This window comes from Neolamprologus brichardi, chromosome 8 (genome assembly GCF_056152115.1).
Source record: "Neolamprologus brichardi isolate AB-2024 chromosome 8, ASM5615211v1, whole genome shotgun sequence".
In the NCBI taxonomy this organism is placed as follows: Eukaryota; Metazoa; Chordata; class Actinopteri; order Cichliformes; family Cichlidae; genus Neolamprologus; species Neolamprologus brichardi.
Genome location: NC_142111.1, coordinates 6,715,947 through 6,741,373, shown reverse-complemented (window position 1 = coordinate 6,741,373; position 25,427 = coordinate 6,715,947). Strand labels below are relative to the sequence as shown.

At 41.4% G+C, this 25,427-nt stretch overlaps 1 protein-coding gene across 1 annotated transcript; it reads left to right on the top strand.

Moving 5' to 3' along the window:
* The first annotated feature begins 20,486 nt into the window (after positions 1-20,486).
* gdf10b (growth differentiation factor 10b) lies at positions 20,487-25,018 on the top strand. Its single transcript, XM_006807263.3, has 3 exons — positions 20,487-20,936; positions 22,266-23,176; positions 23,365-25,018. The coding sequence occupies exons 1-3, from the start codon at positions 20,675-20,677 to the stop codon at positions 23,554-23,556; spliced, it is 1,365 nt and encodes a 454-aa protein (XP_006807326.2). The 5' UTR covers positions 20,487-20,674; the 3' UTR covers positions 23,557-25,018.
* Positions 25,019-25,427: the final 409 nt, after the last annotated feature.

The following is a 25,427-nucleotide window of genomic DNA, read 5'->3' as shown; positions in this document are numbered from 1 at the left end:
GTTGTTCATCCCATCTTAATATAACAGCAACTTAGATGATGTCTCTGTGGAGAGGTTCAATTGGAGTCCCAGCAGGAATGTGGCTATTAAAAGTATTAAGTTACTTTTTTCCCAGCCAACAGTGGAGCTCAACAATAAAGATGACAGATGTAATGTTAGACATTTTCATGCACTGTGGCATGCTCTCCCTAAAGGAACAGCTTGTTGTTTGGTAAAAAATACACTTATTAGCTCACTTGTCCAGATTTAAAAGCTGTGCAACGAGCAGTAATTCTTTTTGACCAGCGTGTTTGTGTTGTCGATAGCTCTTCTGATTCAGATCCAGTGAATGGTGGGGTCCTGACACCATATTGCAAATGAAATGTTGATTGATGGATATACCTTTATTAGTCCCACAAGGGGAAATTTCATAAGGCTGCCGACCTATTGCACGCAATGGCGGCGCCATCTTATCCTCCGACCATACATACATTACACAAAACATCACATGGGGAAGACAGGTCAGAGAGGTATAACAATGGAAAATACACCACATGAGGAAAGATAAGGAGAAAAAAATAACTCCCCCCAGACTGAGCTCCAACAGGGAGATCAGTTTAAGAACAGAAAAAAACACCTCTGCACATAGCACATGAAAAAAACTCTTAATACACCAAAGAAACACATGACAAGCAACAGGGGTGGGTAAAGGGTGAGAGACCGCCGATTTAGACAGTACATCCGGGCCTGTAGCCTGTGTGCTGGTCTCCTTGATCCCCGTCAGCATCGGAAGGGAATAAGCGTCGAAGGCGTTTAGAAAGGGAGGGGGGATGAGTGTGTGCATATCAGTGTATATGTATGTGTGTGCGTGTCTAGCGTTCAGCTGAGACAGTGTCCTTCGCCCTGCTAGGCTAAGTAAACAGTCTTCCAGCCAACCCAGGTGGCCTTGCATGGAATGGGAAGGAACAGTCTAAACACAGTCGTTATCAGGTTGTTGTTGTTCAGCTCCAGCCTTGAGACTGCAGCTGGCGCCAAAGGGGTATCCGCATAAGTGATGATGGTTTCTACTTTAGTGCGAACAGCTCATATGAATTTCAAAGCAGTTCTACAGTCCAACACTGGTCCCGTTGGAGAGCCGCGAGCTTCGCCATACTTGCGTTCTGTGATGTTGTCATTTCTTGTGCTCAAGTAGCCGATTTCTGAGAACTCACGGCAGTGTGCCTCCCCAAGATGTCATCCAATTTTCGCCCAGAGATGTTATTCTGAGCTAGCCCTTCCGAGATGTATCCAGTCTGCAGTCAGAGATCTTATTCTGAGTATTCACAGCAGCCGTAGCCTCTCCAAGATCTTGAGCTGCACTCAATGAGCCCATTTTGAGAAACTCACGCCTCTCCCATCGTTCCAATCCCAGCGGGCAGCCTTGTGGGGGTTTAACAGCCAGTTCCGCTTTCTTAATTCTTCGATAAGTCAGGGCCAAGCCAGCTCCGATCCGCCAGAACCCTGTTACCATGGTTCCGAATAGGTAGATATCTTCAGCACTCAGGCTCACCCAAGCCCAAACTTCTCATTGAGAAAGGGGTGTCAATTGCATTTAGGGACCAGTTGATCCGATCCATAATTCCTCTTTTAGGTTTTAGAGAACAGACTGTGAGAGAATGTTCTAGGGAAAAGTAATACAAAAAACACGAGACTAGACAAGGACATAAGCAGAGAAGATAAGGGAGAGGAGGAGGAGGAGAAGAGAAAAGTGCGACTGCCTTCGTCAAGAGCAGAGCAAACAATATATGTGAAAGGTGTCCCAAAGGTGTTGCTGACTTTCCAAGTTGTTCAGATTTGTGGTGGCGTTTACATTCATTTGCCCCTTTTGGAAATAATTTTTCTAATTATTCTACCACAACATTAAATGTGGAGTGCTTCTACTAAAACAAAGCTCCCAGAAAAACTGAGAGCTTACCAGAAACACATTTTGCAGCACTTATTTTTGTGTGTATTTCCATCCAATCGATCCGTTTTCACAACCTCTTATCTAATTCTAGGTTTTACGAGGTGGTAGAAGCCTGTCTCACCTAACACAGGGCAGAAGGTGGGGTACACTCTGGACAGGTTGCCAGTCTATCACAGCTCTATGTATGTTTATGGGGGAAATTCATAAAGCCCCAGAATATGTGCCAAGTTGTTGCTCAGTCGTTAGAGAAGAAAGCCGAGCTGGCTGTTCCTCTTCCTTTCTGGTGAGATAGTTCAGAATGAGGCCCTGTGGGGTTAAAGAATAAATCCAGCAATATGTACTGTATATATTTAAATATGTTTTCAATGGAAAGGGTTATGAGAATAGATTCCAGTTTCGATTTATTTATAGTGCTTCAATCGTCATACTATAATGCCATGCATGGCTCTATGTTCATTCCCAAACTCCCCTTAGGCCCTCAAGGGCTGGTGTCCTGCAGGTTTTAGATGTGTCCTTGATCCAACACAGCTGATTTAAATGGCTAAATGACCTCCTCAACATGTCTTGAAGTTCTCCAGAGGCCTGGTAATGAACTAATCATTTGATTCAGGTGTGTTGACCCAGGGTGAGATCTAAAACCTGCAGGACTACAGCCCTTGAGGACTGGAGTTCCCCACCCCTGCCTTAGACAATGTGCTAAATGAATGCTGATTGAAACTCGAAACATCTATGTGATAATTGATTAAAATATTTACTTAAGATAAAATGATCAAGGCAGGTTGTGAAGCTACACAGTTTTTACCCACGTGAACGTGGACGTTGCATGGACTTGACGAGCACATCTTAACAGTGACCAGAGGGTTTAAGTTTTAAGCAAGCAGCCAAGTTTTTATTTCCTGTCTGGTAAACCTTTACTATTCTACACGATTAGCTAAGGGTGAAAGTCACAGAAGATACCAGAGAGACATTTGTATGCTACACCCAAAGAACCGTGGCCGTTTATTCCTGTGAGGTAAAGTATTTCCTTACCTTTTCATTCAATTCCCTCTTTATTTCCATGTTTAGAATTAAAAGCCCCTATAATTGATACTAATGTGTCAATTAATCTACAGGCAGTGTTGGGAAGGTTACTTTTAAAATGTATTCCATTACAGAATACAGAATACATGCCCCAAAATGTATTCTGTAACGTATTCCGTTACATTACTCAATGAGAGTAACGTATTCTGAATACTTTGGATTACTTAATATATTATCATGCTGTTTACAACTACATGAATGTACTATTGCTGTGATTTATTACTGTTACTGAAGGTCCGCGGCTCCGAACCGTAGTAAAGGGACCTCTGGCTAATACGGTGGGTTCTGTGTTGGGCTCGTAGCCGAAAAATAGCTTTACTTTGTTGTCTGAGTCAACTCTGCTAGTGAGAGACAGAGAGAGGCGTTGAAAGGCTGCTCCAAGGGAACTTATTGTTTTTGGAGGAAAACACGAACACGGTGTACAGTCGAGTCTTAATAGCTTACTTACAACTGGGCTCGTCAGGCACTCTTCTTGGCTGCAGTGGTAATTATTATATTTACATGCTTCCAGCTCCCGTTTTTGCTCGATGACAGCTCGTTCTTTTCCTTTTTCTCCCTCCCTCGCTCACAGACACATAACGGGTATGGCAGTCCATTCTCCCTGCAGCACGGACTACACTGCCTATGATGCTACATTCTTTAGAGCTATACCGGTAGCATTCTGCCTATTAGCTTAGCACAACAACAAGAACAAGGCCTCTCTCACCCAGGAAACACGCAGAGAGAGAGGTCACCCTGTAACCATGTCAACCGTAACGCTGTCGCCTGGAACAACAGAACGTAGCTGTCAAACAAAACCCAAACAGTCCTGACCGCCACAATATGAAACAGGAAAGTACCGCCGTGTAATCCATTTATTTCAACAAAGTAACTGTATTCTAAATACCACCTTTTTAAACGGTAACTGTAACGGAATACAGTTACTCATATTTTGTATTTTAAATACGTAACGGCGGTACATGTATTCCGTTACTCCCCAACACTGTCTACAGGTAGATAAATGATATGTAAAAATCAACAACAATAGCTGCCAATGATATGAGAAGTCCCCCATACAGGATTGGGTCATTGCTGTTCTGTCTTTTCTTTAAAAGATGTCTTCTTATTGCATCGTTTTTGCTTATTCTTTCAAATTCTCAGCTTTGATGCAGGCCTGGACAGGGGATTCTTCAAGTTTGAGGTGTTGACATGGCCTCCAACGTCTCCATATCGCAGTCTAATCGAGCAAACAAGCCCGATCCATGGAGGCCACCCCTCGTAACTTACAGGATTCGAAGGATTGGAAAAATCTTAGTACCAGATACCACAGCACACCTTCTGGGGTCTAGAGGATGGGTCTACGGGTCCACTAGAGGGTGACCAACACAACACAGCATTACCAAAATATTTTAACTAGTAGTTGTTACGTGTCTGCAGGCTGCATGTTTTCTTTCCCTCTCCTTTTGTTTGCCATTCCCTTAGGTACGCAGACTGCAGGCTGATGTCAATTTGGGGATCTCCAACTAATTAGAGGAGGGAGACCCTGATTGGACAACCCAGGAGGGCACACCTTGATAAGGAGACTCACCTGTGGCTGGGTGTGGCTCTCTTCCCTCCTTCAAATGGTTTGGCACATGTGTAAAGTGCCTCTGCTGTATTTCTTTTGTTTGGTGGTTGTGGTGGGAGTAAAGTGGACTAGGTAAGTTTGGGGACCCCATACACTTACTCACGTAGAGTATTTTTGTTAGAAACACTAGGTAAGTAGGTTGGTGCCACCCATGTAATTTTGAGCTTGTTTTGAGTTGAGGTTTAGGGTCTTTCTGTTTTTGTTTTTCTAGGATAATAGCTCAGCTAAGTTTTGGGTTTGTCTTTTTGGTGGGTTTTTTTGGCACAACCTAACTGTCCCTTTCTCCCCCACATTTGTTGCTTGAATTTGCGTTATTTATTTTGTGAGAGCGCTGCCATTAAACTTTTTTATAACACCTGTACCACCAACACCAACTTTCCAGAGTTGTTGTGTTATCCCCTGCTGCCCTCGAGGAGATGTAACATAGTGTAACAAATTACTTTCTTCAGAGTAAGTAATGCACCACAGCTCTTTTTTGGTGTAAACGCCTCAACAATGAATACAGTTGTAGTCAGAGACACAATAGACTGTGGCTCATATTGTTTCAAGCTGAGCTATTTGTTTTAACGATAGGACATGTAAAGCTATTGTGTCCCTGCTATCTGTGCCTCCTCCTATCTTTCACTCATCAGCTCTCTAAGACAGGAAGCAATTCACTAACTCCTCTCATCACCACTCCAGTTGTTCCTTTCTCCAGCACTTTGGCAAGCCATTTTGATAAATACCATGACAATTCATATACAGTGGGCCTGCCATACTATATTAACCTCAATATGATGGAGTGTGTGAATACCGAGCGCAAATCTAGGCCCCCTGACTGAGTACGGTGCAGTATCCTCTTAAACTGCTTCAAAAAGCAAGCATTCCCTCATGGATTCATGAAAGGAGCCCATTTATAGACATGAAAAAAAGGCCTGTTTCAACAGACTTTAAGTGCAGCGGCCAAGGAAAACAATATGCCTGGCCAGAAAAACTGAAGTCTGTAATGCACCGACTTAATTCCATTCTCTCGCATGAAAAGAGAATAAAAAGTTGAGCGCTGGCTGGAAAACTCGCTGTGTCCGAATTGTGTGCGACTGACAGAGGCACTGACATACAAAGTATCACTCGGCACGAAAATCAACTTGAGGCTAAATCACACCACAGGCTGCCTCAGTGGGGCCGGAGTATGTCACAGTGATATGACAAGTGATTTATGGACAGCAGGCCCAAAATGCTGAAAACAGGACAAAGAGAAAAGGCGAGAGGGGGGGCAGAGAGCCATAAGCAGACTGGGAAAGAAAGAAAAAAAGTATACAAAGATAGAGTATTAAAGTGAGCGGGGGAGAGAGGAAGATTGAGAGCTCTTGGTGCCAGTCGTCAGGTCCGTTTGGTCCATTAATGTGGAGAGTAACTGCCTCACTGACTGAGAGATGATGGGAAAATGGCCCCTTTCGGTAGGGTAGCCCTCGAAGTGATGTATAGAAGCGTGGATAGAGTGCAGCATTCCCTCTTTCTCAGCTCATCAGTTGCATAAACATCGCGGGGTCTTTGGGTAAAGACAGCACAATTTCGCAATACCAAGCCAAAGCAAACACAACAAAGTGGATGAACTGTTTTAGCCCGATAACTTTACATTTGTCTGTTAAAACTGCTGCTGCTTCAGTCCGTTTGCCCAGGATGAAAATGTCACTGCACCAATGTAAGGTTAATGCAGGCTGTTGTTTCTGCCCTTGTGGATAAAACTAATGCACACTTTTGTTAGAACATGACAAGTGACCTCAAACATGTTAGTCAGCTCTCTAACCGCTGCACCATATGAGTGAGAAATCTATACTAAACAGCAGCCTTACCCTAGCTATTGATCAAACAGGAAAAACTAAACAAAACCTCCATTTACTTCTTAAGTGGCTGAACACACTACGTGTGTACATGCATGACTTGCTGTCTCCAAAATAAGAAAGTAGTAGAACTAAATAATATAGAGCTAGCATCCTTCATTTGTGGTCACAACCTGTGGGTCGTGACATCATGGAGACAAGTGGTGGAAACTGGCTTCCACCAAATGTTGTCTGGGCTCAGCTTTTGTGATAGGTTAAGGAGCGTGGCTGTTCAGGACTCACTCTAGAGCCACTGGTTCTCTACAAGAAGCCAGTTGAGGAGGTAGTTCAGGCGATTCATTAGGGTGTGTCTTGAGGTGAGGTTTGTTGGTGTGTCCCACAACTACCAACAGTTAGCTAGATAAGATCTCGATGTTCCCCCAGAGAAACAGGAAAAGGTGGCAGTATAGAGGTAGATCTTGGCACATGAGTTGTAGGAATGGATGGGTGCATGTTAGATGGTGATATGGCCTCAGGTTTGCCACTAACTAGTAAGAATACCAAATAAATAACTTGATTTTGTCATATATTTAACACAAGAAGCAACTGAAGGGCAAGTAAGATTTGGGCCCCCGATAACCTTCAGTCACGACTGAAAAATGTTTCCCAAACAGTTGGCGAGTGGTTATTGTTAATAAGTGATATTGGTTGCAAAGAGAGTGCCTGTTTGCTAGCAGATTGCCCAGAGTTTGCCCAGAAGATGCTAACTGCTTTTCATAAACTTGCTAGTGAAATGTGACTAGAAAAAACTTGGAAAGGTGTGGCACAAACCGGAAACTGAAAACATTCACCTTTAAAGTAAAAGACTAACATATTTCAAAAGGTGGAATTTATACTCTGAAGGCCAATTGCCCAATCTTCATTGCACTCTTTACTGTTTCACTGTCGTTTAGTGAGTAGTTGGTGAGTGCTTGCAGACAAGTTGGTATCTTCCATGCAAAATTTGAACAGCAATTGGCTAGCAACCAGGGCAATTGCGTGGGTTTTTGTTTGTTTGTTTTTTGGTTTAGGACCATATATCTCTTTGCAACTCTTCCAACTCTCTTACCTTCAGCAACTACTCAACAACCAGTCGGGGATGCACATTTTTCCTTAACAACTGGTGCTTACAAGGAGGTCACAGGCTGGTCTCAATTGGGGCTTAGCAATCAATTGCACAGCAGCTGCTTGTGATCTGTGAGGGAATACTCATTTTTCCCTAGCAACCAGTGGTTGCCAGGTGCTTGACATTTGGTCCTCCACCATAGTCTCTAAACTTGAGTATGGTGTTACACATTTAAGACCTGAGTAGACTGTTTCATCATGGTATGATTATGTCTAAGTATGTGAAAAAAGTAAAAGGGTTTTTATCTACTGTGGCCTTAAGCACTGGTCACCAGTAGAAGCCTGTCTCCAAAGATAAATTTCAGCCATTAACTAATTCCTATATTTTCTTCCTCTGGGATGCTGTGTAAAGACCTCTTAACTGATGATTGCTGAACAAGCAGTAGCACACTTCCAATATCCTGGGTTGTTCATCATCTTACTGCAAAGAAAGAGCACACTGCCTCTAAACGAACACTTATTTAACATCCAGAGCCAGTTTAGAAGTTAAACAGCACGGGGTGAATCCAAAATAATCACAGTGCATCACAAAGGAAATGTATGTGGTTGTCCTCACTTCCAGTGCATTCAGAGGGGAAACATATAAAGTACAGCCAAATATCTCAAATGAAAACTGGTGCCTGAGTAGGGTAGACAAAACAACCTGCAAATTGAGTTTCTACTGCCACAGTAACATGAGATTGAGTCTTACCATTAATGTGATGTCAAATAAACAGCTAGAGCTGCGTGGACTTGATTTAATGTAATTGTTTTAACAGGAAATTGATATATATGTAGTTTGGATTTTGCATGTCAAACAATGTTGGGTTGTATTTAAAATCCATTGAATCAACATGATCACAAAAATATATATTTTGTTCTATATTTTTGCTTTTTAACTTCTTTGTCCAGATTTTCATTTGTTTCATGTTTTACGTTTCAACCACAAATCATTTGCATCACTTAATTACTAAACTGAAAACAGCAATATTTGATAGAAAGTAAACTTTATCTGACTTACACTTTTGTTATTGAACTCGTTATAGGTGTTTTTCAGATTTTAACTTAACATTACAAATTGTACATACCCCATTCAGTAAATAAGTATGCTTATGGTTGCTTGTACCACCATTTGGGAAACACTAAATAATCTAAATTTAACTTAAAGCGTTTTTGGACTAATTATTAATTAAACAAACTTTAAAATACTCAAAAAGCATGCTTTATTCACCTGTGTGCATATTTTATTTCTACTTTTACTTTAATGATTATGCATCTTTATTTTTTTTCCTCTCTGTCTGTGCAAAGGATGTAAAAAAAACAAACAAACAAAAATATCACAAACCAAATTTTGTGATAAGGCAATTACTGGCTTTCACAGTGTGTGTTCCATCAGGATTAACCATCCCTATCTTTCTTACTGACAAAAGAACAGTTTAATGTGAAGGTGGAGCCAGATTGAGATCAGCTTGATGGTACCAAACATCCTAACTGACACAGAGAGATGCAATCATGGCTGTTTTGTTTTGTTTTGTTTTTTTATACAGCTGGAGCAGAAGTCTAAGATGTGAATAATAGGTCCAATTTGAGGTTGTTGTGAATTTTTCAAATAACTGACAAACACATCTTGGATGATTGTTCTCAGACAGGGGCCTCTGAGGAGGAATTGCCAAAACAACTCCCTTCTAGAAAATTGCAGTCCTGACAACACTCAAGAAGAGTGAACATCATTTTCTAATGAGCGGTCTTCTCAGGGGAGACATTGAGTCTCGTCTGTCACGCAGTCACAGACTGAGATTAGATTTAGATAAAGTTTGTAAGGTCTGGGACTCCTTATGACATGTCTTCTTAGTGAGAGTGAGTGAATCCCAGAGACTCCTCACTGGGAATCTGCTGTTGGACGGCATATTGGACTCATTTTTCAAAACTGCATGTTGGTCTGTCTGCAAGTTTTCAAGCCTTTTTGTGCCTGTCTTTCTTTGGTTTGGAGCTCAGCACCTACCTTAAGATCTGCTTTCTCACTTTCCTTTTGTGCAAAGGGATTTCCCCAACTCCTTATTCTGAACCATAATGAAACTTAATTTCCTCTTTAAAATCAATCCATCTTCCTCCAGCACAGCACATTTATCACTGGATCAGACAGGAAGACACAATGAGAACTTTGAGCTTTGTTAAAAAAAAGAGAAAAACAACCCGCAAAAGTTTTTTTTTTTCTAATTGGGTCGCTTGAGGGAAAGCGTGTCAGAGCTTAAATCCATCACGGTGATTGCTGGCCTTGTCTGCGTGGAGCCACATGGCGGTGGTGCTGCATGGGGTGTGTTGGGGTTCTTGTGGTTTTGGATTCTGCACATGCTAGTTGGATCTCAGGAGGGAAGCTCTTGCGCAGCCGAGAGCTGCTCATTACTTTAGTTAGTCATCAGGCCCATTGTCTCCAGTGGGATGATGAATGAGGCCGTCTGCATGCGTGGTTCTGACAGACCCGTGGCACAGTGTTAAGCTGACACTGATCGTGGGGCGCAGGTTGAACAAGAAGCTACCACAGTTCAGAGAACCTGTGATGGGAGGACTTTCTGGGAATTCAAGCACAACTTTTAGTCAGTATAATGGACTCTTTTCTGGCAGCAGAGGTTGTGTGACTGCTTAACATCGAACTGCTCATTGGTTATCTGTGAATGAGCAGTTTGGTATTTTGATAAATGTTGAAAAAACCCATTACTCTTTACTTTATATTTACTTTATCACATTACTACTAAAAAACTGCCAAAACAGGTCTAGATTATGTAATATAATTTGTGTAATATTCTGTAAGTGTTAGCTCATCTGGCAAAATTGCCAGATTACTTGTATAATCACAGTCCACATTGTAGAAAGCCACCATTTTCCTTTAAGGCAGGTGAAGTTTGAATGAAAAATGGCCTAAATTAGTGGTAAGAACTATTTGCTAGCTTATCTAATAAACCTGGTAAGCTAAATACAGCTGTTTTGTAAATATATACCAGCAGAAGTGGTTTAAACTGGCAAAACTAGGCCACTTGCACTAGGTAGCTATTTTGGTTTAGCAACTCAAATTAAACTTGATGGCAATTTTGGACTAGAAATAGAAAAGGCAGATAATCAGGTGACGTCTTATAGTATTTTTAATACAGCTGAGCTAAAAAAGAAAATATGTAATGACACACATTTGTTATGCATAGCACCCGCATCACTAATTCAGCATAACTCAATTTCAGATAGATAGATAGATAGATAGATAGATAGATAGATCAGTTTTGAAGCTATACATAACTCTTTGTTCTCTTCCACAGTGTGGCTTTTGTCCTGGCTTCCTCCCCTCACTCTCACTGCAGATGGCTGCCCCTCCTCGAGCCTGGTTCTGCTGAAGGTTTTTTCCTGTTAAAAGGGAGTTTTTCTTTCCTACTGTTGCCAAGTGCTTGCTCATAGGAGGTTGTCTGATCATTGGGGTTTTTTCTCTATTATTTCAGGGTCCTTACATTACCATATAAAGTGCCTTTACGTAAGTGCTGCTGTGATTTGGTGCTATATAAATAAAACTGAATATAATTAAATTTTTCACCGTATCGCCTTTTGATCATTAGACCTTAAAATGGAAAACAGTGCCCTGTTCTTCTGGGTTTTATTCAGTTTATAGTTTATCCCTGAGTAGAGAACATGGCATAAACACCGTCGCTTGATGTTTTCTGTTTTCTCTTGACATTCAAAAGGGAGATCTTTTGGTTAAACTGAAAGCCTTTGAACTTGTGAAGATCATGTAACTTTGTCCCATCCCATTTGTTTCCCCTCCAACTGCACCTACTCTAAGATTTCCTTTATGTTCTCTCTGACTACACTGTAAAATACAGCAGTCAAAGAAACACAGTTAAACTGAATGTTGTGGATGCACAGTGAACATCAGACTCGCACGCAGGTTTTGTGGATTTGGTTTTCTGTCAAGATGCAAGGTGGTGCAGGAATGCGCAAGTGACATTTAAGCCTCTTCACATGTCCGCAGTTATTTTATTTTTTTACCATAAAGTTTGGCAAAGTACCGCGATCTGCAGTCGTAAATTTGTCATGGTCAAATTTCCCCTCTGACTCCAGCTGGCACTGCTGCACCTACTTGCACCACTGTGCATGAGACAACCGGATATCTCCCAGAGAGCAAGAGGTTTGTGTGTGTGTGTGTGTGTGTGGACCTGTCATTCTTGTCTGAGTGATGCTGATGTGAGCTGAAGTGGCATGACTCTGGCTGGCTATGAGGGAGGTATGACACAGAGCCCAGACTGGATTGGGTTATGCTGTTTGTGTGTGTGAATGCGTGTGTTTGTGTGTGGCTTGGCAGACATGAGATGAAGGGATGCCATGCCCCTCGGGTGCTCACACACTCGAACACAAACAGCCACATCCAGCGTCGGTGAGCATGAATGGTCATTCAGCACCAGCCAGCAGTATGAAAACAAGTCAAGGGGAGGAAAAGGGGGAGGATGAAGGATGGGGTCTCACGCCAAAAGAAACATGGTGGGCTCGTCTGTCCTCCTCCCCGTGTCCTGATGAGCACCCCAGGCAAATATTCTGTGAATGAGAGCATATTTGTGGGAGCTGCACTTCAATTTCACCCTGCACAGAAGAAAGAGGAGGAGGTGGCGGAGAGGTGATTCATCGATGATGTCATACAAATGAAAAATGTTAAAGGAGTCTCGGTGTGCAATAGAGGATGTGAATTTTGACTTGCTTATTCATCTGGTAGTTATATTGCTGTCCAATTATTACTTACAATATTGCTGAAAAACCTCCAAAGGCCCTTACAATGCACAGGTACATGCAAAACGTTAAGGTGGTGATTATTTGAGGTCTTTCAGAGTGCTAGACAAAAGGACTGAAACTGCTCTCTGTTCTCTATCTGCAAGCTAAAGCTGGTTAGCGTAACTTAGCAAGAAGACTGAAAAGAGGACAAGCTAGCCTAGCACTATTCTAAAGCTATTTAACGCATGGATAAAATGCAGACTTTGAACATGATTATATTTATACTACAGGGTATATGTAGAAGGGTATACTAAGTCAGTGCAATCCACATTTATGGATTAAGAAGGTAAATGGTCAGGACAGAAAGAAAAATAACCCACGTGCTTGTAAAAAAGAAACAGAATATGCTATATGCTATACTATGGTGTATAAACGTTTAGCTGAACCACCTGCACATGTAGAACTGGATTTTTGTCAGACATGTTGAGTGGATGCTTATGCCGCCACAGTCTTGGGTACCCTTAACAAATGAAGTTGGACATACCTGCATCTCTGTTTTTACACAAATAAATTAAAAGACATATAAATTCCTACTTATTGGACTTCATATAGGCTGACAGGCACAGTTTTTCAGGTTTGACAAGATGAGCTGTTACCTCACACATAGGGCTGGGAGATATGGCTTAAAATCCATATCGTGATATAATTTGAAGCACGTGCGGTTACAATATATATCACGATATATTCTTTTCTTCTGTATAACGTATTTTCCACACTATAAGGCACACGTAAAATCCTTTAATTTTCTCAAAAATTGAGAGTGTGCCTTGTGTATGAATTCTGGTTGTGCTTACTGACCTCGAACCGATTTTGGCGTGCAGAAATCTGTTAAAAAATGTTTTAGTACAACTTTGGTAAGCTGCACTGCTTGATGGATTGTCAGAGCATTACGGCTGCTGTAGTGGGGAGCTTTGCGGAGTAATCTGGGTCCAAAACTCTTTCCTCTTCAGGTCCCAAAGTCAAACGAACACTGAGAGTGAAAAACGGTCTAAATTCTTTCATCCTTAATAAAATTATCAGCGTTGCTGCTTTACCAAGTGTAATAATTAAGTTTAACATCCAGGCATCCATGAAAACAGAATTTATTAACTTTAACGGAGTTACAAGTTAACAGGAAGTTAGCTCGCTAGTTTCCACCTAAACATGACATACCATGTTCTGAGAGATTTTTGAAACTAATTAAAACGTACAGCTCTGCTACCACTTCCAACATAAATGAAGACAGAAAACTAAACAGCAGTGGCGTTTGCAGGGTTACTGAAGTTGGACTACCTGCTATATAATGTTGTGCTACGTGATTGCTAGCGACACAGCTATGTTAGCATAACATTAGCAAAGTGAAGCTGGAGGATGAACGCCAACTTTTTTTCCACTCGATAAAAGTTAACGTGAGGGATTCTGGTGGTCAGGGACAAATGCAATCGCACAGCAGGATGCTATACATGGGCCAAACTTCAGTCAGTAGAACTGAGATTATTCATCCAGATGTTATTAATATACTGCAACAACATGGGAACAGAGCAGCTGCGAGAGAATTCAACATTAATGAATCAATGTTACGGAAGTGGAGGAAGTGCAGTTTTTGGCTTTTCCCATATTTCAAAAGTGCTCCATCTCTTTGCTATGACTGTCGCCCGGCATAATTTGCAGATGATAATGGTTTTAGCTGCTGCGATGCTTTCGACCAAAACAGGCGCAGCTTGATGACATCATCAACATGCGCTATCGCGATAGAGCAATATAGTCAAAATCTCTATTGTTGGCCAAATTTATATCGTTTCTTTCGTATATTTTTTATATCGCCCACCCCTACTCACACATAACCTTTATGCTTAGCTAGGCCAGTCTAGGCTTTAGGCCAGTCTATGCTTTAGGCTAGTCTAGGCTTTAGGCTTCATATTGAGCGCAGAGATGTTCAACATGTTTCAGTTTAGCACAACATGATTTTTTATTTAAACTGAAGCTATCCTTACAGACTGAAGAACTCTCCAGAGTGAACCCTACTGCTCACCCTGTGATAGGCTTTAGCCCCTATGACTCTGAACTAGCTACCTTCACCATGCATGTTAGTTCACTTTCACGCACTTTTGTTGCAAAAAGGTTTTCATTCATGTTCATGAAAAACACAAGCATGTTCAAGGCACCACTCTATCGATGTTAAACTAGGATCTGTGTTCTAAAATAAGTGTTAATGAGAAAGCCAATTAGCCTTTTTCCTAAAAAACTCAAGCTATTCCTCTGTTTAGCCAAAACCACAACTACAAAGAATGGAAATTACATTTTGGACATTTATTCCACTGCTTTATTCATATATCAAGTACAAATAAGTCCTTGTGGACTATAGAGTGTCAACCCATTTAATATTTCTGCTTCAACACCTAATTATTAGCGGCCTTACTGCTAATAAGGATGGCGTGTGTGGGACACTGGGCCTTTGACGTCTGGCAGCAAATCCACAATAACGAGGCGACTTCATAATCACTGAGAATTTATGCTCATTGGACAGAACAGTTTGAAATACAGAAAATGAAAAGGTATGTCTTCTCTAAGATTTTCTTAATTCTCCTATGGCAGTAAGGTGTTGAATGAGGGTTCTTACAGACTTTGCTGCAGGTGTCTCAAATACTGGCGGGGGTTTAAATTACCTTTAAACATGTGGCTAATGACTGTGCTGAAGCAGTCCTGGCTCAGTGCACAGGCATCAATGTAGAGCTTAAAGTTTCATAGTCAAAAACTGTCAAAACATCAACTGTAAATTCTCCTCAGAAGAAATGACTCACTTTCTGCGTTCAGTGTTCACCAGGAAATAAAAAGAGGAGCACAATGAGCACCTTGTATTCAGTGTAAGAAGGCACAAATCATGACGTGAAAGACAGCAGATAGAGAAAGATTCTGTAATAACACAGGTGAGTATTAAACACAATTTACTGAGCTTCTATGACAGAGTGGAGTTGTCTCTCTTTGTGTTATTGTACCTGAAAGGACCATGAGTTGACAAAAGCATAAAGTTAAATAGAATATCAGTTATGTAGTAGCTCATCCAGCTCACAATACATAAAATGTGTACTACAGAAAGAAAGAAAGAAAGAAGGTTTTTTGTCATGCACAGGGTATATCACCCGTAGAAACCATGGCCATAAAAGGAAAGGAAGGAAAATATGTCATATGGCTGTCACTATTGGTCACAAAGATAATGCTTCTAGTGATTGCTGTGGTCACTACTAAATTGCCAGAGTCACGTATTATGCATGGAAGATGCAAACTAGTCTGCAAACAGTTGCCTTTTAATCTCCAAGCTGTAGTAAAACTTGATAAAAGTGCAACGCAAACAGGAAACAGAGAACATTTGCGTCAAAGTAAAAGTTATGCCTTTTAAAAAGTGTTGGTTCCAGCAGTGAGGCACAATTTTTACTTTGAAGGTAAACAAGAGTTTCCACATATAAACTAAAAGGACTGGTGCTTGTATAAAATCTGCTCTATTGCAAGGAGGCTTACTGGTGCAACATTGTACACCTCTTTACAACCTGGCAGATGCAGAACACTTTTCCCAAGCAACCGGTTATCAAAGTGTCAATTGCTGATTTCTTGGCCTGTGATCAGGGCTTTAGCGATCAATTTTACAGCAATTGCTAGAAACCCCGAGAAACCACTTGCATCTGGTTGTAGACTTTTTCCCTAGTGCTTCTCTAGTGTATAGTCACCAATTGTTCTGTAGGCTGTAGGCATGTTCTGTAGTATGTGGCAATTGATATTTCAAGTATTATATGATTTTGTATTTTATGAAGTTTTTTCTTTATCATTTGTGTAGGAAAAATGTATCAACCTTGACAATCTTATGTAAATCACATCACGGCCCTGTTTTTGGCCAGCCTTAACTGAGTTTAAGGCATTATTTATACCAAAAAGAAATCATCTGACACTGACCCTGAGCAGGGTTTATATGAAAACCCATTATTAGGTTATCATTGTGTGCAAGTTTCACTGAAATCTGATCAGCACTGAAGGAGGGGTAGTGACTAGTGACTGGAGTAGTGAATTTTGGGCAGGTGAATGATGGTGCCTGTCCATGGTGCAAACTCGTCGGTTCTTTGGCCAGGTGAAAGAAAACTGATGACACTGCTGGAGTTTGTGAAAAAATATTGGACGATAAATGACTATCGACCAGATCCCTGAGCCAATAATCATGACGCATAAAATAAATAAACACCATTAGGCTAAAGCAAGAATTTTCTAGATATAGATATATTGTTATCAGAACAGGGAAAGTTTCCGCTGTAGAATGAAGTGTCATTATGAAGTTCCATTAACTTAAAAAACAAAAACCAACCAACTCTTTTCCATTTTTGGAAATGAGTTATATTTTATATTATTCATTAATCTAAGTTAAAAGCAGTTTTAGCAAAAAGGGATTTATTCCCACCAATCACATCCCCCAAAAAGCGAACCTCAGGCAAACCTTTAGATGGCCTTGTAAGAAGTTCAACCAGCAACCTCACAGTGAGAAAACACGTAAAGGTTGGGGCCACCCAAAAACCACCTGATGGAAAACAGCCCTTGAACGACCAAGACTATGAAGCCAAAAGTCGGAAACGACTGTAGTCATTTTTCAAAGAAACCACAGGTCCGTTGTTTCTTTCTAACAGATTAAATGTGAACGGTGGTCTCGAATATCAGCAGCATGCACTTTGTGCCCCCATTCATCTTAACTGATCTGCTTCTTCATCAGTTTTGTGGCACTGTAACAGCTTCCAGATAATTCCAGGGCTACAAATCCCAGAGGGGGCAGATAGTAATCCAGCCAAGGCTATTTTTTTTCACCTTAAGGGTTTTGATAAGTGTTTGGTCAAATTATTAATGTTTTTACCTTTTTTTTTTAATGAGGACAAACACAACTGTGCCGATCGTTTTCACAGTCACATACGCCTACTTTGAAATGGGGCACAAAAACCACAACAACACAAAAAGAAGACTCACAAGAGCAATGTTACTTTTTCAAACCCTATTATAACCAATTAGACTGCCCCACGCTGAGTGATAACATCTTTTGATTACTCTCTGGGAGGAGGCTGATACTATCTGGCTCTTTCCTTGAAACGGCACGACCTTTTAACACGCCACTGTTTTACTGAAGGGGATCCCAGTCCCAGCAGAGTCCTTTATCTCTGATGTAGGACACAGTGGTGTCAAAGAGTGCCTTGTGATCCCTCTCAAGGACCAGCAGGAGGTATTTTAATGGATGTCTGACCCGTGGTGGTGAGAGCGCGTCTCTTACAGGGAAACCATTGTGCTACAGCAGAAACACACAAAGCAGCTCTCCTTTTTTTCTGCTACTCGCTGCCTAAAAGAAACTGTCAGGCAACAAAGTCACACGTGTTTCACCTTGAGACTCGCCCATCAGTCAGTGAAGTTCCTGTCTGAACACTCATCATGGTTCAGCTTTTCTAAGCTTAGAAGATCTAGCTTTAGTAATAAAGCTTCCAGTGGTATAAAAAGACAATTTTTCTGCTCACCCAGGGCTAACTGACTGCAGCTGAAGTGAACATATACCCACATAGCAAAATTGGTATGGCCTGGATCTGGCCCACACAATGTGCTTACACATGGTCACATACCGCAAAGAATGAAGGCCCTTCGGTGGCCCAGACCTGGTTTGCCAGAGGTGGCCCACACATGGGCCAGACACAAGGCCAGTTGCAGACACACTAGTGGTCCTGTGCTGACCCATGTGTGGATTACCTCTGGCAAACCTGATCTGGGCCACAGAAGGGTCGTCATTCTTTGCAGTATGTGGGCCATGTGTAAGTGGTGTGCAGCCACGGCCCAGTTGTAGACACACTGCTGGCCCTGTGCTGGCCCCAGATGTCAGCCTAATATGTACCTTAATCAAGCTATGCAATAACAACATGTGCCAAAACATGCAAAACAGTGCAAAAGTAACATGACAAAACTCTGTTCAGACAGTGAATGGACTGATTCTTATATAGCACTTTTCTCTCCCGGATTACTCAAAGTGCTCTATACAACATGTCACATTCACCCAAACAAACTCTTTCTCTTAACTGAGTGCTTCCTAACTACATACACACTCCTGACAAATGTGACTGGAGGATCCAGGGATCGAACCACTAACCTTCTGATCAGTAGGTGACTTGCTCTACCTCCTGAGCTACAGCCACCCACTGGCAAAGATGAGCAAACCGTTACTAGGTTTTGGAAGTGTACACTCACAAACCTGTCAAACCTGTATTTAAAATGTTGGCTACCATAGCAGTATAGTATTGCAACATGGCATTTGGGTCTTCTAACTAAAATAGAAAAATAGGCACATAAATAGCGCCGTCATTGCCAGACCTGGCCCACATCTGGTTGACATACACCCTTCCATGACACCAGTCCGTCAGAAAGTGCCAGCTTGATGCCGGATCCAGGGAAGACCTGTTTTCTATGGTCCTGGGCCACATACACCAAACCACAATCGGGCCAGACATGGCATGCCATTGCATAGACAGTGCCATTTATGCCAGGTCTGGCCCATATCTGGATGACATACGTCTTATCATGCCAGAAGTCAGCCAGCAGATCCGGCTTGAAACCAGATCTGGGCCAGACCTGCTTGCTATGTGGGTAAACACTAAGACAGTAGTAATACCTAATTCTGTGTTACAAGGTTGTTGTTTCAAATATGTGTTTTTCATGGTTGAACAAGCAACCTGCAGTATATTAGCAACAGTGCAAGTGTTGTTTTAAAATGCAGTTTTGCTAGGATAGCCCCAACACAAGTCTTCTAGGGCACTTTATATAGTAAGGTCAAGTCCCTGCAGTATTAAAGAGGAAAACTCCAATACCTCTCTTTGTGAAAGCACTTGGCACCTTCTCCCTTTCGACAGATAGAAATCTGCAGCAGATCCACAGTCTTGAGGGGTGATCATCTGCCTCAAGCAGTTGTTGTTTGAAGCAAGCAAAAATCCCAAGAGGTCTTGGGGTTTTGACCCTTTTCAAGACTTTTTACCTTTTCTGTGCTGTAATGGTGGAGTCATCCAAGAAATTTCTTCAGGCAAACGTCAAAGGGAGGGGAAATGAAGAAGGTGTTGTTGCAGCATCTTTTATTGCCTCTCCTTTGTTTGAGTATAAACTGCTTGCAAAATGGGTAATGGCTTGCAGATAGTTAGAGTACAGAAGTTAATTACATGGTCATTATTGAATTGTAATAATGGGCAATGTTTAAAGAGTGACATGGACGATATATGAATATGATGGGATGACTTGTAAGCCAGGATCAGTGCGCGTTTGGCTTGACTGTAGAGTGCAGATGAAAACATGGACATGTATTCACGGTCTGCGCAAAAAAAAAAAGCAGTCTCGCTAATGACCACCAGACCTCTAATTGCAGAAAAAGTCCAGGTTTATTTAAATCTCTGACAAAACATCCCTGCTTCTCAGTTTATTTATGACCACAGTAAACATTTTCCTGATGAGTTTATAGTTTTGATCACTAGTTCTAAGTCCCACTTAATACAGAATGATGATCATTTTTGTAAACTATTGTTTGATGGGGGTATTTTGCTTTCTTCGGTTTGTCAGTCAGATTGAGGCTGATGATGTCAGTTGTTTTTTTCAAGTTAAAGCATCAGGACTTGAGAAATCTGTCTGATGTCACAGTAACAATATGTATATGTTTTATTTAGGTGTAGACCTGCAGTATACTGGTAATTCGTCCAGGGTGTGCATCACCTTTTGCCCTGTCACAGGTGGGATAGGTTCCTGATTTGGTTAAGTGGTAAAGAAAATTGATGGATGGATGAGTTTTAGTTGGATTTTCAAAGTAGTCTTCCAGTGCAGCATGATAAAACAAAATTATTATACTCCATTATAATTATTTTTTAAACGCCCTCATAAAACTCTCAGTGATAGAGCAGAATGATGTTCAGCATGTAGTCCTTAGTGTTGATGCATTTTCTGTCAGAGGTCATTGTCTTAAGAAGTTTTGGGTTATGAAGCCTGTCAGTGCTCATGAGCACTTCACATAATGGGCTGCATGGCTCTCGTTGGCTACGCGCTCTGAGGCGTCACCATCTGTCATCCTGCAGCAGCAGCGTCTGCGCGGATCTCCTCCCATTGTAGAAACAGCTGTAGACCATGAACCGTGGAGTTCGGATCTGACACGGATAACCTGGGCATTGATTTGAAGTCTGGGTGGGCAGCAAACTGGCAGGACTAGAAAGAGATTTTTACAAAAAATTAATTAATTATTAAAAATAGACAAATAAATAATTGTATTGATTGAAGATAATTTTAATAGAATCTGCTTCCACATCAGCTACGATGGAGAACCGGATTTTTTACACCCTGTGCTTACTGGCGGTCCTGGAGTCCAGCTGGAGTTACTTTCAATCTGAAGGTCTGGAAAGAGCCGTGCGTCAAGGTGCCGAAGTCTCTCCGGCTGTAGAGCAGCGCGTCTTTGCGCAAGAAAGCACGAACCGGGACATGGTCACCATCAACATGTTCAAAGTGTACGAGAAGTACAGTAAAGAGCCGCAGAGCCAGAAGGAAGGAAACACCGTGAGAAGTTTTAAAGCTGTTCCGAGTGAGTGACAACACCTATATTTGTTTAAGTTCACCGATAAACATGTCAGAGCAGAGCCGCGCGTGGTTTTGTTTAACAAGATTTTCATGCGTAAAACTACAAAGTAAATATTCAGTTATACATTTTTATTGGATGACGTTAATTATTTGGTAAATATGTTAAATGTTTTAGCACAAATTGAAGCAGGTTTGTTGTTGCTGATATCTTAATTACTGTAGTCGAACACTAAGTCAGCGCATTAATGCAATTGGACGAATTGCAAAGAAGGGGGGAATTACAGAAGCAACAAAACTAATAATGTGTGGATCTGGATACCAACATGTATGTATTTATCTTTGACATGTCCTTAAATAAAAGTGCAGTTCTCCCACTGTAGGGTTAATTTCATTTTTGTTTCACCAAATATTAACTTAAAAAAAACAGGAGGAAAAAAATGTCCAAATTAAACTTAAGTAGATAAGATAAGAGACTAAAAGATCTGAATTACTTTTAATCTTTCAAATTTCAACTTTTCATTTCTTTATCCTAAGCATCCTCAGCACAGGTGTTTTGTCAATCGCCCAGCAGACCTCGATTCCCTTTGTGCCAAACGTCTTCACCTCTGTCTGTGCTGTGATTTACTGAACTGAGAAAACTTTATGTCTCAAACACTGTTGTTTCCCCAGTAGCTGTAACAGCCTAGGTGTCAGACAAGAGCCCATTATCACACTCAGACACCGCATAAAGCCTCAGAGGAGCTCTTTCTGCTATAAGCATTTCCATATGTCAATGATAGACCTGCTGGTCCGACCCAATGTTTGTCTTTCAGGCTGCGGTGGAAGTGCAGGAGACAAGATTTGAACTTCAATAGTGTAGCTTTCGAGGGTGAGGTTTTTTGGTCATGCACGAGGCAGGCATTTAACCGTGCTTAATGTTTTCCATGTTGCTGCTGCTGCTGCTGCTTAGGTCCGTCAGATGTGTTGAGCAACATTTTGCGAGTGATGTATTGACATTGTTACTGAGTTGAATCAAACGTGCCAGCATGACATGATAAAGGAGTTGCAAAGAAGAGAAGGGGAAAGGGTCAAGGCAACAGTGCAATCACTTCACTTGTCTTTATTGTTCATTTCAGAGAGAGGTGCTCCCTCAGGGCTGTAGCATCTGTTCAGCAAAAGATCTGTATAGCTGAGCTCATCACATCACTGTTTATGTGTGTATTTCCTGTATTCGGATCATAAAAAGCACTGTGCGCAGGATGAAAATGTTTTTCTTTCAGACATTTTGTAACCTGAAGAAATTTTTCTTGCCAAGCTTTTCATTTGTCTCCTGATTCCTTTTCATATTCCCCAGGAGTCTCACAGGGCAGAGACATGTTCCAGTTCAACCTGTCCTCAATCCAAAACGCCGAGCTCATCCTCTCCGCCTCTTTTCACTTCCTCTACAAGAGGCCCCGCCACCACCAGAGGCCGGCGTGGCGTTTCCGAACGCCTCGCCACCCGTCTGGAGGCATCCAGCATCCCGATCCTGCTCATTCGCGGCTCCTCTTCTATGGGTCGTCCCTAAACTCGGCTTTTCTGACGCCTCTGGGAAACGTAACTCTGTCTCCTTTCAAGAAAAGCTCTTGGCAAACGCAGGACGTAACTGCAGTGCTGAAACATGCCAGAGATGTCAAAGAGCTTGTGGCCATGGTGGAGTTTGATATGGGATTTGGGGGGGCTCGGGTACAGCAGAGGAGCCTTCATGGCCAAGAACGCCTCTCACCAGCCAACCTGCCGTATATCTTGGTCTATGCCGACGATCGAGCTATAGATGAACCAAACAGCGTGGCCATGTCACTACAGAGGTATGGGCCTTTTCCAGCAGGGGATGACTCATCCGCCTCAACGTCAGCCTCGAGGATTCGGAGGGAGCTTCATCTACAGATCCAAACCAACGACATCCCGGAGGCGCACTTCAATAACCTGAAGAACCACGAACTGTGGCAGAGCACATATTTCCCAGCAAAAGCAAAAACTGTGGTCAAAACGGGAAGAAAGCAGGGCCTGGTAAGCAGCGAGGGCTTGAGCAAGCCACAAGTGCTGAGCTTTGATGAGAGGACGATGAAGAAGGCCAGGAGGAGACAGTGGAGTGAGCCCAGGGTTTGCTCCAGGCGCTACCTCAGGGTAGACTTTGCAGACATCGGCTGGAGCGAGTGGGTGTTGGCACCAAAGGCTTTTGATGCCTACTACTGCGCCGGGACCTGTGGATTCCCCATACCTAAAGTAAGACATGAAAACCTTCTTATTGTCACTCCAACCATTAGCTGATTTTTTTTTTAATTTAGTCAGTAGAATACTTCACTATTTTACCAAATCCACAAGTAGAAAAACTATTAAAACTATTATAAAAACATGAAGTTCTCTTGTTATTGTACTAATAATCAGTCCCTTACAACTCCTTACTTCCTCAGGTGGCACGTCCTTCCAATCATGCCACTATCCAGAGCATTGTCAGAGCTGTGGGAATTGTCCCTGGTGTGCCTGAGCCATGTTGTGTTCCAGACAAGATGAGCCCCCTCAGCGTCCTTTACCTGGATCCAAGCAGGAACATGGTGCTAAAGGTTTACCCAAACATGTCTGTGGATACATGCGCCTGCCGGTAGGGCCACTGCATGAGCCGCTGGAAACTGTGATCAATGAATAGGAGACAATGAATACAAAGAAAGTGTAGACTCAGCGCGTAACAGGAAGCTCGTGTCAGATGGAAGAACAGTTGTAGAGAGAAACAGCGAGAATAACTGATACATACAGAATTTTCTTCCAAGATCTTGGCCTTGTTTCGTGTCTGCCAGGATTGGACATTGCCTTAAGTATTTTTCTGCTTGTCTAACAGTGTTCATAGATGCCTTTCATCCAAGTTTATTTTCTGAAAATGCTCGGGTGCCCTTAAAGAAACACGTGTTTGTATTACTTTTAATCTACAAGTTCCTGCAAGTAGATCAAGCTCCCACTGATCCTTAAAAAGCTTTTTTATTTATTTATTTGGAGCAGTTTATCAAGTTTTTTCTCTGTTGTTTTACCATCACCTTGGACTCAGACTTAACTGGACTTGGTTTGGGAATCTGCTCAGACTCCTCAAAAGAGCTCAAAAAAGGCTGGATTTCAGCAGCTAATCAAATGTTCTGAACTGTGGTCAAACTGATAAGAAGAACTTTGGACACAGATGCTACACGGCAGCATATTCATATTCTCTGTTACTCAGCATTTGTCATGGAAATCATTACACATGAACATTAAGTGGTACTTAGTGAGTTTAGCCCTTTATCATGCATAAGAGGTCATATCTTCTTCAAACTATATCTCAGCAACTATTTGTTTATATCTTGTATATACTGAGTGTATTTTGCCATACGGTGACTGTTAATGCATTGAAAGCAGGGTTAAGCCCGTTCACCAATCACACATAAACAATGCACTGCTGCCACCTGCTGTGCATTTTGTTCAGTTGAAAGGATGTCAAACTTGGACTTTCTGTACTTCCCGTGTTTATTCACTGCTTCCTTTAAACACTAAAACATTATTTATCCATAAAGACATGTACAGTTTTTAATGTGTACAGTAATGAAAGTAGATTTCCACAGTAACTAAAGGAGATATTGCTAAACTGTAATCAAATATTAATGGGATGTGCTGATGTGTGCTTTAATAGACCACAGACTTGGTGTATGCTTGGTGTAAAAATAAACTGAATTGTACATACTGTCAAAAACACTTGTTAACGTAGGTTTTTATGTATTAAAGTATGTATACCTAACCATAACATGCAGTACTTTATACACACTGTACCTCTTGTCATGTAACATTAAATTTCATATATAAAGATGGAGGGAAAAATTAAACATTTCACTTTAGAGGAAGTGCAAAATTGTTCACCTTCATTTTATAAGTACTTATTTCCTGAGGATGATAACGCTTGAATCATATACCTTAATAATCAGCAGATGTCAGTCCAGTTTAAAACCTACTACAGACTTTGGATGAATATGCTCTCGACACTACTAACATCATCAAATGAGGAAATATATGTTGAGCTAATGGTTTCCATGTCTCCAGTAGATTTCCAGCAATTAAAGAACCAGTGCCAAAGGGTATTTGTGCTGACCTGAGACACTTTTGTGAACTTTCTCTTTAATTTCCAACTTTGCTGATGTTTTATCCAGCAAATTGGGACATTCTGATCTGTAGGTTTGCTGATTTTATTTAATTTTATTTAATTTATTTAGAAAGCGGGACAATACATATTAATGAACATTTTAACAAATGTAGATATGCCAGATTATAGCCTTGGATAATTTCCATCTGCAGACCCTCTGGCAGGTTACAGGTTTTTGTGTTTTTTTAAATAGTGGCAGGTTAGTGCTTTTAGTTATGAATGCTAGTCTACATGACCTGTAAATACATTTGATTAAAAAAAGTTTTGTGTTTGTTTTTGTTTGGTACTTTATATAAACCGCTGTGATATGTAAGTCACTAT

Bases quoted from the DNA above. Each gene is read 5' to 3' on its own strand.
- gdf10b (XM_006807263.3), top strand. From the start codon at position 20,675: ATGGAGAACCGGATTTTTTACACCCTGTGCTTACTGGCGGTCCTGGAG. The intron at 20,937-22,265 runs GTGAGTGACAAC...CATATTCCCCAG, and splicing joins AAGTTTTAAAGCTGTTCCGA to GAGTCTCACAGGGCAGAGAC. The intron at 23,177-23,364 runs GTAAGACATGAA...TTACTTCCTCAG, and splicing joins GTGGATTCCCCATACCTAAA to GTGGCACGTCCTTCCAATCA.